At 34.9% G+C, this 16,120-nt stretch overlaps 2 protein-coding genes across 2 annotated transcripts; both read left to right on the forward strand.

Annotated features, from left to right (window-relative positions):
* The first annotated feature begins 4,027 nt into the window (after nt 1-4,027).
* On the forward strand, nt 4,028-7,137 carry LOC134269121 (uncharacterized). Its single transcript, XM_062751344.1, has 5 exons — nt 4,028-4,136; nt 4,288-4,452; nt 4,613-6,598; nt 6,695-6,900; nt 7,062-7,137. Exons 1-5 carry the CDS (start codon nt 4,038-4,040, stop codon nt 7,135-7,137), a joined length of 2,532 nt encoding a protein of 843 aa, XP_062607328.1. The 5' UTR covers nt 4,028-4,037.
* LOC134269120 (uncharacterized) lies at nt 6,015-7,559 on the forward strand. The gene is made up of 4 exons (XM_062751343.1): nt 6,015-6,598; nt 6,695-6,923; nt 7,062-7,289; nt 7,417-7,559. The coding sequence occupies exons 1-4, from the start codon at nt 6,203-6,205 to the stop codon at nt 7,557-7,559; spliced, it is 996 nt and encodes a 331-aa protein (XP_062607327.1). The 5' UTR covers nt 6,015-6,202.
* The last annotated feature ends 8,561 nt before the right edge of the window (nt 7,560-16,120 follow it).

Genomic DNA, 16,120 nt, shown 5'->3' on the forward strand with positions numbered 1-16,120 from the left:
CAGTACATATATATACAATATATTCAAAAGTATTATTCAATAATATTTGGCACATTTCTGTGTAAAGTTGTAAACAAAGTATTAATGAATTACAATATAGAACTGTACAGCAACACAGAACATTATGAAATCAATAATGTACATCAAATGATTATCACTGAATTAAATGTTTAAAGCAAACCTGTTATGAAGCAAAACTTACATTGAGCAAAAGAACAGAATCAATTTAAAAATCAAATATGTGCATCAAATGATTAGTACATTATGAAATGTATACTAGCAAATAAGTAATGGTTATAAGCCGAAAACTGTCCATTATGTCAGATATTAGACGAACCGAGGCGAAGTCTAATATCTGACATAATGGTCAGTTTGAGGCTTATAACTTACTTAAAACATTTCACCACTGTCGAACACTTCCATTGTTAACTTATTGGACAGCCACAGGTAAGACCTCGTTCTGCTTGGATGACTACCTGGCACTGTTCATCAAATTAGGCCAAAGAAAACCAGTTTTGGTTTATCTTCTGTCTTTTTAGCTCTACTGGTCAGAGACCAGAAGAGCTTATGCGATAGTAATGCGTCCGTCGTCCGTCCGTCCGTCTGTCTGTCTGTCTGTCTGTCCTTCTGTCTAGCTGTTTGTCTGTCTGTCTGTCTGTCTGTAAACAATTTTTCAAAATGCTACTCCTCCTACAGTTTTGGTCCGATTTCAATATAACTTGGCACACAAGTAGACTACACTAAGATACATAATTTTGTGCATCGGTTTTTGATTTCGATGAACGGTGTTGCCGTGGTTACTAAAAATAGAAATTTCTGTGAAATTCTTTCAAAATGCTACTCCTCCTACAGTTTTGGTCTGATTTCAATATAACTTGGCACAAAAGTAGACTACACTAAGATACATAATTCTATGCATCGGTTTTTGATTTCGATAAACGGTGTTGGCGTGGTTACTAAAAATAGAAATTTCTGTGAAATTCTTTCAAAATGCTAATCCTCCTACAGATTTGGTCCGATTTCAGTATAACTTGGCACACAAGTAGACTACACTAAGATACATAATTCTGTGCATCGGTTTTTGATTTCGATAAACGGTGTTGGCGTGGTTACTAAAAATAGAAATTTCTGTGAAATTCTTTCAAAATGCTAATCCTCCAACAGTTTTGGTCTGATTTTGATATAACTTGGCATACAAGTAGACTACACTAAGATACATAATTCTGTGCATCGGTTTTTATTTTGATGAGTGGCAAGGATCATTTTTCTATTATTGCTGATTTAAAGTCTCAAGTCCCAACTGCTACTTTTCTCTTCCTTTGTTTTAAGTATAAACCAGTAGAGCTACAGTCTCGACAGAGACTTCTGGTTTAATTGTAGGAATCATCGAGAGGTGTTTTATATTGATAAATATGAACATTAACTTTGTTTAGTCCTATTTATCCGCATTGCGACATTTTTTATACATACTACGCATGCGTAAAGGTTAGTTCTACTAAATTCTTTACAATTTATTCATTTTACAACGCAACGACCAAGGATGACGACGTAAATTTTAATTTTAAAAAAAAAAACTTCAGAATCGGGTGTTTTGACGATACCATTTATCGATTACACCAAGATGCCTCCTCAGTTCAAGTTGTCTACTGTGAAATCCGGATATATATTCTTATGTTTCGGAATTTACAAGAAACAGTTTCCCGTGAACAGGTAATTAGCTCTACTGGTCAGAGACCAGAAGAGCTTATGCGATAGTAATGCGTCCGCCGTCCGTCTGTCTGTCTGTCTGTCTGTCCGTCTGTCTGTAAACAATTTTTCAAAATGCTACTCCTCCTACAGTTTTGGTCTAATTTCAATATAACTTGGCACACAAGTAGACTACACGAAGATACATAATTCTGTGTATCGGTTTTTGATTTCGATGAACGGTGTTGCCTTGGTTACTAAAAATAGAAATTTCTGTGAAATTCTTTCAAAACGCAACTCCTCCTACAGTTTTGGTCTGATTTCAGTATAACTTGGCACACAAGTAGACTACACTAAGATACATAATTCTGTGTATCGGTTTTTGATTTCGATGAACGGTGTTGCCGTGGTTACTAAAAATAGAAATTTCTGTGAAATTCTTTCAAAATGCTACTCCTCCTACAGTCTTGGTTTGATTTCATTATAACTTGGCACACAAGTAGACTACACTAAGATACATAATTCTGTGTATCGGTTTTTGATTTCGATGAACGGTGTTGCCGTGGTTACTAAAAATAGAAATTTCTGTGAAATTCTTTCAAAATGCTACTCCTCCTACAGTTTTGGTCTGATTTCAGTATTACTTGGCAAACAAGTAGAATACACTAAGATACATAATTCTGTGTATCGGTTTTTGATTTTGATGAACGGTGTTGCCGTGGTTACTAAAAATAGAAATTTCTGTGAAATTCTTTCAAAATGCTACTCCTCCTACATTTTTGGTCTGATTTCATTATAACTTGGCACACAAGTAGACTACACTAAGATACATAATTCTGTGTATCGGTTTTTGATTTCGATGAACGGTGTTGCCATGGTTACTAAAAATAGAAATATCTGTAAAATTGTTTCAAAATGCTACTCCTCCTACAGTTTTGGTCTGATTTCAATATAACATGGCACATAAGTAGAATACACTAAGGCCAAAGTTTTTTTTCTCTTGGTTTATGATTCCGCCGACCCTATTTTTCCCGATTTACGAAAATAAAAATAATGTGTCTAACTCTCGAAACTGTCTTCGTATTCCGGAATTTTTTCGACCAAACGACCGTTTTTATAACTTATAACACATCTTAATCATTAAAGCGTTTTAAGATAGTAGATACGCTGACTTTCACAAACATCCAAATGACCTGCACAAATACAGACTGTCGAACCCCACATCACATGGCGGGGCGCACTTAGTTCAAGGTGAAAGCTTGTTGTGGAGGGAATCCAACCCTTTCCAAAAGTTTTTTTGTCAGTGGAAAGGCTGATCAACGAATAGGAGATGCGCTTCACCCATATCTGTCGCAATACAATGTCTCCATTACGGAAATTCGGACTTCTAATTCGGAAATAGGAAACCCATCGACGGTAACAGAACCGGATACCCCGATATCTGTACTGGAGTCATTTGGAGTGAGATACATATTTGTTGATATAAAACAGATTGGTAAGAACTCTGATATGTCTGTCTTTGCGTAATAATTTAAAAGAAATCGCATGCAAGTGAAAAATATCTAAAGAACTTGGTGTCAAGTACTATGGAAGTAATCTTGACAATAACATAGGCTACATGTATTCTTGAAATAAATGTTTTGTTGAAGGATACAATAATTTTTTTTAATATGAAATCTGATACATGTATTTGCTATTACATTTCCATGAAAACGAGAGTTTTTATCTTTAATTTCATTTCATTCTCTAGACAAGGCAGATGCAGCTGAAGAAAAGGAAAAGGGATCAGTGAATGTTTTTGACATTTTGATGAATGTCCAAAAATCATACAATAAACTACCCTCTGCAAGGTATGTATTATTAAACTGTACAATTGTTTTCGAGTACACATATTTTTATTTCAACATGTGAATTGAATTAAGAAATTGTTTTGTGTAATAAAATTGTCAAATATTTATTTCAGGGTTGGTAGTAAACACTTTGAGATGGTAAAATTTTAATAATGCACGTTGTAATACAATACTATAAAACTCACATCATATCTTCTTTTAACATCCTTTCTTGTGTGTATTTTCTGCAGCTTTACTTTATGTGGTATATGGTTAAATTGTGTTGTGTCTATGTCAATAAACATCCTGGGATATTTAACCTCGCAGTACTTTGCTAGATTTTCTTCTTCTTTTAACTGTATCTTCACATAAAAGCAGTGGCAATTATATTTCATACTAGAAATTAAAATTCATTGTATATCGAGAACTAATCTATTTTTCAAGTTTTATAAAAGGAAGTAATTAGAAAATATATATATATTAAAAAGAAATTAGACTGTATATGTTTTTATGTGTTTGCATATGTATTATTTAATAGGAAAGAGAACAATGCCAAAGACAGTGTACAACATTGTTTTGAATCTTCTGAAGCAGAAAGGAGTTGGCTTTACATCTGTGCAGGTTTGGATTTATAGCAGTTTAAAATAATTTATCCCTTATTATTCCTTATTCAGCTGATCAGATATTTAATTTCTTAATTATATATGAATTTGTAATTCTTTCATGAAGAATATTGAATGATAGAATTATGTATGGTTGCTTTCAAATACAGGTGGGGAGTACTGGCGTGTATATTACAAAGACACTCACCAATGTTCTTTGGTACTTGGATCCACACATTGAAAAGTTCAATGCCAAATGTATTCACTTCGGAGATGATATCAACAAATTTAGAGGATATAATGATTGGAGACATCAAAAAAAGAAAGAACCGAAGGTATTAAAGATAAGTTATAACAAACAATAAATGAGCTGATATTAGATGTTGTACTTCATAAATACTAAAGTGATATGAAATGTATTAAATAATTTAATATTGAAAGAAGTATGTTTTCTTTATTATAAAATGCACTATATAAACAACACATATTTCATAGGTGACATCCTCAGATTTGCATGAAAAAATCTCGGAACTTCTTACCATGATGGGACATCCATTCTTTTTGAGTAAAGAATCAAAGAAACTACTTGATATATGTAATACGCTAGTCTCTGGAATGAAAAAATATTTGGATTTTTTGAGTGAGCAAAAGGAAAGAACTGCTTTTAATCACCAAAAGCCAGAACCTGTTAGAGGATTGAATGACAAGTGGTCTCTAAGAAAACCAGATACTTCTCAAGGTGTCAATAAAAACTATTTGAAATTGCATGAGTCACTTTTGGAACGTGAACCATTTGATCCATTGTTTTTGTATGATATCCTACCTGAAGATAAATTTGACAGGCGGAAATGGATTGTAAACCTAACTTTGCCTTATTCTGTGAAACTCTACACGCACAGGTTTGGAAATTATCTTGGGAATTTTCATTTTGTCTGGAAAATTGAAGATAATGATGCAAATGGTGATCTAGAGGCCATATCAAGCATAAAGGAAAACTTGCCTGTTTATGCAACAAGGGCTATGAGAAATGAGTTTATTAACCGTTATTCAAAAACTGGGACTAAGCCTGCTATCTTACGAGATATGTACAGATTCCTGACACGTGATGCAAGTGCAGCAGCATCAAGTGATGAAAGAGCAGTTGATGATAGAGTTTTGGAGTTCCTTTTACAAGCCGATGCACCAGAAATGTTTTATGACTTGAGAAAAAATAATGGCAGACCCAAAGACACATCATTGGACCTATTTTGGAATGCCCTGGATTCGTATTTAGAGGAGAAATCTGTTGTTCAGGAGAGACGTCAATCTGATAAAATGTACATGCCTTTAGCCATTAGTTGCCAGGACTTGATAGAAATTATAGCTGCAAGACTGCCTGCAGGATCAAATTTACCATCCCGATCATGGTTAAGCCTGAATTTTTGGCCATCCAATGCTTTTGTGCGATCAGCAGTATGCTACACAGGCCGCTTTAAAGTCAAGAATGCAGTACAACAAAGACTTACCAGAGCCACACATCCCGATTCCTCTTATGCCTTCAATTTTTTTTCCATGTTGAAGGAATTGGCCGTGAATTTAGGTACAGACTGTGCCTTAATATGCCTAGATGACAAGTCTATTGTGCCAATAGGTGAACTTGGTTCACCGACATCAACAGGTGTTAGAGCTCATAACAAATCTTTGATACCAGAGGGAGCCAAATTGTCAGCCCTAGACCATGACTTCCATATTCATGGTGCAGTGCCCTCAGTACTTCTGGATGTTGAGCTACCAAAGTGCAAAGATGACAGCTTTTATAATGGTGTTCTTCACGTAACTGTAAAGGACAAGGTTTTCACACCATCGAGTCCAATACGCCATGCAGCTGAAAGTATATCTATTTTTAGAAATAGCAGAAGTTCTGATGGACTATTCCTGGACTGTCCTATTCTCTTCATTTACACCGATGGTGGTCCAGATCACAGAACAACATTCTGGAGCGTAAAACTTGCGCACATTGCAACATTTATCGCGCTGGACTTGGATCTGCTCATTGCAGCAAGGACTGCACCATTTCATAGCTACTATAATCCAGCTGAGCGTTGCATGAGTTTGTTGAATTTGGCCCTTCAGAATGTATCCTTGCAAAGGAATTCCATGGATGTCAACTTTGAATATATTGTCAAACCTGCATCAAGTTTGAAAAAGCTGAGGGATCTTTCTGAGAGACAACCGAATGTCAAAACAGCTCTTGAAGAATCACTAGAGCCCACTCTATCTTTATTGAAACACAGATTTTCTAAGCTGAAGTTGCACAACAGAAATGTAGTAGTACATGATGCAGCAACCTTTGAAGAAATCAAGAATCTAAGTGATGTCCTAGACTTGTTTAAAGATACAGAAGATTCTTGCAGTGTGATAGAGTGTAACGAGAAAAATGCTCCAAAGAAGTTGAAGGACTTCATTGACAAACATTGTCGAGCACGGCAATATTCATTCCAGGTACATGTGAAATTGCATTTTATTTCATTTGATATGTATATCTACGTAAAATTCCAATGTTTAATTTTTACTTGTTCTATCTTTTTTTAAAATAAGATAAAAAAGTGTACTGCTCAGTGCTGGTATTGCACCCTGAATCCAAAGAGGCTTCCTGGTGATAACCCCCTTCATTGGTTACCGGATCCCACCAAAGGTCCTGATGGCACATACCAATCTCTTGAGGATCTCATGGACACAGAGACCACAGACAAGGATTGTCCTGGATTAAGCCTTAAAGGAACTACTACTGACAATGACAAGAAGCACAAAGGCGTTTTGATAGGAGGTATTGTATACTGTACTTTAAAAGGCCGTATATTATCATTTAATCCGACAAGGGGTTTCATGGATATCCAAATCTAATTCTGCTTCAAAATGAGAAAAAGAAGGTTTATATTTTTTAATATATTTCCTTTTATTCCAGGGAAAGTTCGCAGCTTCATCATCTGCTGCCTTTGTGGGAAGCGGAGAGTGGTGTACTCGAAGGAACGGCTCAGTAGACTACAGATTACAGACATAGAGGAGGTTCAGGATAACCTCCTCTATACTTGTGGTTCCTCACTCTTCCCTGAGGGTCATCGTTGTTATGATAATGTTGTAGTGACAGAGGGACTTGAATGTGCCACAGAAATGGAAACTACTTATTATGCAGGTATATATAATAAAAACTAAAACAACAAAGATTAGATCCAGAAAGTATTATTTACACCTTTAATATATTTTAATGTTTTTGACATCACTTTTAGTAGTAGTCAACTTTCATGCATTTTTCCTTGCAGGCATCACCACCAAATTTCTGCCAGTGTGTTTCTTCTGTGGGGACATTGAGATAGACAGTACCTCACAAACTGTGCAGGACTTGAAAAAAAACTATAGCATTGTCCGTCCAATTTGTGCAACTTGCTTATCAAGAGGCATATAGCCTAAAGTTAGAAATGCCTTAAAAGTGAACAAAAAGTGAAGTTAAAAAATAATAAAAGTTGACAAAAATATATATTGTGCTTTTCTTTTTATTTTAATAGATTTCAAAGCTTTTCGAGAAAAAAATATGTCAAGGTTCCAAATTATTTTTATTTTTATTTTTCGACCACCCAATGCATATTTTTGTGGCAAAAAATCGTAAACTAAAAAAAATAAAAACTTTGGCCTAAGATACACAATTCTGTGTATCGAATTTCAATTTTGATGAACGGTGTTGCCGTGGTTACTAAAAATAGAAATGTCTGTAAAATTGTTTCAAAATGCTACTCCTCCTACAGTTTTGGTCTGATTTCAGTATAACTTGGCACACAAGTAGACTACACTAAGAACATAAAGAGAATTTTTCAACGATCATTATTCTATTTAGTTTCAAATCCCAGCTGCTTAAGTACTTTTCTCTTCCTTTGCTATAAGTTCAAACCAGTAGAGCTTCAGTCTCGACAGAGACTTCTGGTTTTTGTATAGTAATAGGATTTGAAGTATTTTACACCAACAACTGTTCCAGCATTTTCTATGAAATTGGGAGACTATTTCTGATGTATTTTTTTATTTAAATGCAACACTTTCTCTTTCGTGTGAAGGTTTTGAACTCGGAAGGATTTTACTCCAGCCACTCCTTAAAAGAACGATAGACACTCACTCAAACAACGCGGGACTAGGTGGACAAATGGTCATAAATCACCGAACGAAATTACAGATTCCGTTTGAATTTCGTGAGCTAAATTTTGTGCTAAATGCGGGAAAAATGGATATTTCAATAAACAAAAAGCCCAAGGTTGTGTGTAAGAAGTGAAAACGCATGCTTCTCGTTCATCTTTTGTGTCCTTTGGATTCTATATATGTTCCATGGATCAATCATTGAGAAATGAATCTATTATATAGCAATGAACGGTGAATTTAGGAAAAAGGAAGAGGCTCCAATGCCCTAAAATGGCCCCAAAATTCACAAAATTTTAAAGTAATCACAATTATGAAAACTGTTTATATTATTAATGTTTGGAAACTGTTTTTCACAGAAACATTTTAAAATTTAATTATAGTGCATCAATGACGTCACAAATACTGATCAAACTCATGATGTTTCCCGAAAAATCCCGAAAACATGTAATTTTCTGACATTTTCTTTGATATTTCAGTACCTCCGCATGCACCCACCAACTTAAAACTTTCTTCATTTATTTATCACAGTTCCAGAATTTACGGAGCAAAATATCTTTTTGGTGGGTGCGTGCGGAGAGTATAAATTTTAACAAAACTTATACTGCGATGGTAACATTTTCTGTTATTCCGAAATAATTAAAATCTAAATAGATTACAGTCCCATTGTAATCAAAAGCCATTCTCTTTCGTTAATATATGAGTTAACTATTTTAACCGTTTTAAGGATTTACATGTTTATTCCCCAGTAAAAGTCCTTCGTAAAAGCCTGACAAAGGGGGGGGGGGTGATGCTGAGTATAATGAGTTCCGAGTTGCTACCTACATGTACGCTATCTACGTAACAACGAGTGCTTCCGCTTTGTGCCAAGTGAAAACAGACCTAAGATGTTTAGGTACCAAATGCTTATGATGAGCAAGGAAAATTATTGATCATACGGAAGGTAAATATAAAATTTTATAATGTAATTAGAGTGTGACGGTAAAATAAACGGGTCACACATTGCATGTTCCTTTTTCACGAATAACTAACTATACATCAAACATTGATGAAAATACCTTGTCGTCTGGTCAGTAAATATTCGTTGATACATTGGTAAATCCGTAAATATACATGTATATGCCTTTAAATATGTAATAGTCAATACCATGAATCTGTATTCATTCACACTGATTATCGATGCTTTTCCCTCCTTCTCTCCGTTTTATTAAAACTTGGGTGATTTGACGGTAGATTACATGCAACCTTAGACTAACAAAAATTGCATGACAAGTACCAAATAGCACTTCCCATATAGAATGAAATAAAGCAGTGGCCAGCTTTCTAGAAATAAAACTGCATTGGACATGAAATTTAATTCAAAACAACATAACAATCCTATAAGTAGATGGTGTATTCAAAACATGTAAAAACATGACGTCACATAATTTTACAGATGGATTAGAGGCGGATCAAATTGTTTACATTCGTTTTCTCATAAGGACGAGAATGTAGCGGGTGCATACAGTGTTGTGAGAGGTGGGAACAATCAACAGATACAAATTTTAAAGGTAAACAATTTCATCATGATTGTTATTATATACATAAGTTTATATGGTGACTGATCCTTGGAGGGGAAAGGGGGGGGGGGGCAACAAGACAATGTTTCAAAAAGGTTGATCTATTTATTTATACCATGGCATATTCCAAACATATATTTCGAGATTGGGATAATTTACATATTTAGTTTAATTATTAATTTTGGTGTAGAATATTTAAATATTTGCTTAGTTCATTTCGTCCATCTAATTCCCCGCATAGGCACCTGATAAATGGAGCTTCCCCAGCCATCCGTCGTCGAATAGTACAATAAAATCATTTCCTTTAAGTTTCAAGTTACACAAATGAAAATTACATATTTGACACTTTTTCTTGTGTCCAGAAATAGGACTTCTTCATTTACAGTTATAAAAGTTTGAATATTCATATATATATGAAGCTCGATTACGCAGAATTAACTGTTTAATATCAAGCATACCATTTACAGCTCACAACAACTTCAATATTGTATGTAGAATTTTTACTCCTTTAGTGACGCGAGCAATGTATATCGTATATTCTGGGAACACAAATACTCATTGACAAAGTAAATTTACAAGTATCATTTGAAAACCTAGGCAAGAGGGCAACATCCGGTTAAAGATAAAAAATCAGAAAACTCTGTCCTGCAAAAAAAGGAAGATTCCAAACTCCAATACATTATTTAGTACATATGTTGGGGGTGTTGTTAAACATACATGAATGTCTTTCGTACGTTTACTGAGTAATTCTCGATATGTGATTACGTTGTTTTATTTGTAATATATAGCTTCCTTAGCATTTTAAAATCGCTAAAATTACTTCTCGCAAAATATAAAATACAAGATTTTGATAGAAATCGCTAAATTTGCGTCTCGTTAAAATTTTCACTTATACGGTAGTTCAATCTTCAGAACAAAAATGTATATCCCCAAGTGCATGGTATTTTCTAAACTCTATGAATTTTTTTCTTTCATAATTATTGCTTACTGTAAAATAATGATGATAATGCCCCCCCCCCCCCCCCCAAAAAAAAGAAATGCGCGTGCTTTGTTTTTTATCATTGTACATTAAAATACAGTATCCTTTAAATTCTTTTTTTCTCATATCACAAGATGTAAATAATAAAATAAATATTGTAAATATTTTTCTATTTAGAATGACAGAATCAAGAAGAGCTTTTCCCTGCATTCTTTGTGAAAAAAGAACTAAACCCGCAGAAAGGCGATTTTTATCCGGCGACAGCAATAAACATTTAAGAAAGTATCTTCAGAAAAACTTTATGGTAACCATCCATGAAAACGATGTATTGTGTGGTAAATGCAGACGGCAGTACTATACGCATTCAGCCCAAAAAACTAAACCACAAATACCATCCAAAGTTGTCCATTCTGAACCATCTGTTTTTTCACCGAAAAATATAAGTCTTCCACTTTCGTCAACAGGAGGAGGTCATTCAACGTGCTGCATTTGTAGAAAACGTGGCCCAAAATTAGTCGTTGTTTCATCAAATGCTCGATTTAATTGCTTTTTGTATAAAAACATAATTATACCTTATGGAGCAAGGTGTTGCCCAGTACACATTACAGATGGTGCAATTACTGATGAAGCGCTAAATCTTATGAGCCACTTCAGAAAAGTACAGATTTCAACCGAAGTGACATAATGAATCTCTTAAGTAAGAAGCTTTACTAAAAAGAGAGGGAAAAGGAAAAGATTTTGATTCCACTTTCGGAGATGTAGATTTCAAAACTCTTACAGGCCTAGACAAAGCGTCCTTTGCCAACCTTTTGACCTATTTAACCTCTGTTAGAGACACACACGTAAGGAGTGCAAGCACCTGTCTTGGAATATATCTTACGAAGCTGAAAACAGGGATGTCAAATAAAGTTCTTGCAACTCTGCTACAGATTTCCAAAGACTCAGTCCGACGTGCAATTAATTAAGTCAATTAGAAAAAATCTATTGCAAACATTTGTACCTCATAATATTGGTTTCCACCACGTAACGAGGGATGACGTCATTACCAATCACACACGTCCGTTGGCTCAAACACTCTTTGGTCAAGGTTTAAATCCCGCCATTCTCGTCCTAGATGGGACATATATATACATACAGAAGAGCTCCCATTTTCGATTCCATTGGCGCTCTTACAATCTGCACAAACATCGACCTTTGATCAAACCAATGGTGATCGTGACCATGACTGGATACTTTGTCAGTATACTTGGTCCTTATCTCTCAGACTATCAAAACAATGATTCAAACATTCTGAAACATGCGTTTGCACATGACACCGAGGAAATTAAGAGTTGGCTAAAAGAAGGTGACGTTTTTGTGGTCGATAGAGGGTTTCGAGATTCAGTTGACTTTCTCGACGAAGTTGGTATAAGAAGTGAAATGCCAGCATTCTTAACAAAAGGCCAAAGACAGTTAGCAACAGAACAAAGTAACACATCAAGGCTCGTCACAAAAATAAGATGGGTTGTGGAATCGGCGAACGCAAGGCTAAAGTCATGGAAATATTTCGATAAAGTTCTGCCAAATAGTTTGATCCCTTTTGTCGGAGATGACATATCTATTGTTGCAGCAATATGTAACAAGTATTTACCTGCACTGAGTGGTGGAAACAGCGACGATGACGAGGCGATCGGCTGCAAAATGTTATATCTGGCGAAACAAAACAATGAACTGCAAGTAAGAATTGAAAAGGAGAAGCTTAACAAAGTAAGGGGAGTCTGGAGAAGATTAGATTCCACTGACATCAATTTTCCGTCCATGACAGAAGAAGAATTACGATCGTTAGCAATCGGCGTATACCAAGTCCAACTTGCCAAATCATATGCCCACGAACATGTCAATGACAAGTCAGAATTTGAAGTGATGATTTGTAAACAAGATTCACAACTATTATGTGCAAAGCTTCAGAGTCGACATATAACGTCAAAATCATACTTACTGTGGATAATGTATGATGAATGTCGAGTACTTTCATGGTACTGCCAGTGTAGAACCGGGTCCAGGGTAGTAGGTATGTGCGCTCACATAACCTCAGTCATGTGGTATCTGGGTTATGCAAGACATCTAGCGCAACCTTTCTGTCATATAAATAACTGGACCGAGTATTTACAGGACGCAAAGGATGTTCCGGAACCAGAAAAGATTGACGATAGTGATGACAGTGATGAAGATGATGGCTGTGTTGAAGAATGACAATTGGTACAATTCTCTGTTGTCCTTGGACTTTCAGTATATTATTAAGGTGGGCATTCTCGACTTTACATAATTAGCGTATGAAATTTACACAGCCTTTCATTCACTGTTGAAATATAATTATACATGTACATCGGATAAGGATTCGGGCTAATGTCAACGAGTGTAACAATGATTCAATGACAGTCTTTCGTACGGCAAAGAGATGGGGTTTACGTCATCTTATCGTTGTCAACAACAACAATTTAAAGTTGCTGGTGTTATTAATTTTTTAACCAATGAGAATGCATGTCGCTATTTGAGAGACGCTCATATGCCACGCCTTACTGAAAGTCCAAGGATGACTGAGTATAGTACTACATGTATTTGATTTTGAAACTTTTTTAGTGTTTTTCATTGAAGCATACATGTGTAAATTACTAAGTAACAATTTTTACACCAAAAACTACTTTTTGAAGTGTTGAGAAAATTACCTTGTTTGATTTTTGGAAGGTTTTGATATAAGAACGTTTAGTGTTTACTAAACTTTACTTGCATCAAAGTACTGGAAAAACAGAAATTACTAAGTGTGCAATAGTTAACGTAAATATGGAAATATAAATGATGCAAGTTAGTGAAGTGTTTAATCATTAATTTTTTTGCAGTATCTAGTTCTGAAATGTTGCTAATGTTGCTCTGTCGAACAATTTAACTTATTATCATACTGTGTAGATTTCAATTTATCCTTAGATCTAAGAGCTGACTAATGTAAATGACAAAAAAAAACCAGATATTGGACAGTGTGTTGTGAAGATGGTCTTTAATCATTGTTGTTGTTGTTTATAAAAAAAATTGCTCTCATTGCAATGTGTGCCTGTTGTAAAATAAAATTAGACAGTGTCTTTGGATGAATAAAAGATCAGGATAAAGTATATGCATGTTTTGATAATGAATTTTCATAACATTTTGTATTGAAAACCATATGTGTTTATCATAGAAATCTGAAGTCTTCATTCATTCAACATAGCAAGATTGATGACGTCATACAAGCAGCACGTGCGTCGCACGGCAAAAATTTAAATGTATCTGAAAATTACAATACCTCTACATGTCTATAAACAATTATTTCTGAAAATCTTGATGGGGCCATTTTAGGGCATTGGAGTCTCTTCCTCTTTATGATTGGAGCCACGAATGCGTCTTCAATAATGAATCTGAGACATTCAACTCACTGGATTATTTGTGCCATTTTCAATAGGATTTTTTGTGAAATATTAACATTTAACGCTACTAATTTCCTACACTGTTCATAAAAATTGTTTGATTTGTCATTGCCTTTTAAGTGCTGTTTACTGATTTGCCTTGCCCTTTGTTCTCATTTTAACGTTACCTGTACCTGTCCAATAAGTTGAATCTTATTGGACACCTACAGGTAACTTATTGGACGGGGTGCAGGACAATAACAAATTTACTGAACCAGGTTTAACAGAAGATGACGTCACAAAAATGTTTTAAGATATGCTATTCATTAGAATAAGCTGAATAATATGAATAAAAATTTAAAACAAAACTAAGAAAACCTTACTTTCATTAAAGAAGGTAAAGGGGGAGCATACAACACTTTATCTGTGATAAGCTAGATTATTTTGATCATTTTGCAAAAATATTTTTAATTTTTATAATGGTTATCAATACTAAATTTTATTTTCTTATGCTATTTAACAAAATTTTTTATTCTTGATATTGTATTTATAATGTATTTTTAACTATGTTGTACAGCGCTTCAGAGTAATTGTGTTTATTATATAAGGCGCTCTATAAATTTTGTATAATAATAATAATTTCAACTTAAGGTTTTAGGCGTGATATATAATGAATAAAAAGCATAAGCAAACAGCTTCAAAGGGATTAAAATCTGAGTAGTAATCATGATTGATTGTATATTGTTTAACGTCCCTCTCGAGAATTTTTCACTCATATGGAGACGTCACCGTATGCCGATGAAGGGCTTCAAATTTTGACCTTTACTCGGCACTCAGGGCCATTGAGCAGTGAGGGATCTTTATCGTGCCAACGCCTGCCGCTGACACGGGGCTTCGGTTTTGAAAATGTCATCCGCAGGACCCGCAACTTTCACTTTAAAGTGCCGAGCGCCTAGCGAAGGAACAGTTGCTACCCATTTTATCGACTGGGTCAGTCGCGGCCGAGATACCAACTCACGACCTCCCGATCACGGAGCGAGCGTTCTACCGACTGAGCTACCGTGAACGGTAGAGTAATCATGATATATAATGCATAAAACATAAACAAACAGTGTCACATAGGCTAAAATGTGAGTAATAAGCATGATATAAAATGCATAAATAGCAAACAGCTTCACATGATTTAAAAAGATAGGTAGTAAGCATAATATATAATGCACAAGAAAAGTATCAGCAAACAAGACTTTGAACAAACAAGTTAAAAGGTAAGCAAATTTTTCAATGTGTAATGTGTATATGCCATGTAAGGGGTTAAAGGAGTTTTAAACTTGAGTGTCACTGTCTTCACCAAAACCTGCTAGGCGATTGCGAAATCTGTAAGCTTCGTGCGTTTCAAATTGTTCATCGATGTATGCTTCAATATCGGAAAATGACCTTTTTCGACGACGACGAGCTCGCAGCCAAGCAATGCTCTTACATACAAAATATATGATTGCCAGGCAGGATGATGTTAATGAAGCAGATGAAATGAAATGTTTTTTACTTATTGGTTACAGCCTACAAAGCATTTTCAGTTGATTGGGGGTCTGTGTTTGCTCTGCTCCTATTTTGTATTGTTTTATGGACTTTGAGATTGAATATTGTTCATTATCTCCATATTCTTCTTTCAATTGATAAACAAATTTTGAAAATATTTCATTCAAAGAGGTAAACTGGGTACATTCCACTAATTATTTTTAGAATCGGTAGGAGAAGAAAGTAGTGCAGAAAAAATTACAAGTTCCTTAATTTGCAGACTTGCGTAAAAAAAATTGGGCAGATGTACTGAATTGAGCCTCACACTTGTTGATAAGGAGTATCTTTCCTACCAAAAAAGTTTGGAAATTATAAGCCA

Source organism: Saccostrea cucullata, unplaced genomic scaffold, assembly GCF_032062105.1.
Source record: "Saccostrea cucullata isolate Sc308-1 unplaced genomic scaffold, CSIRO_AGI_Scuc_v1 ctg17680, whole genome shotgun sequence".
In the NCBI taxonomy this organism is placed as follows: Eukaryota; Metazoa; Mollusca; class Bivalvia; order Ostreida; family Ostreidae; genus Saccostrea; species Saccostrea cuccullata.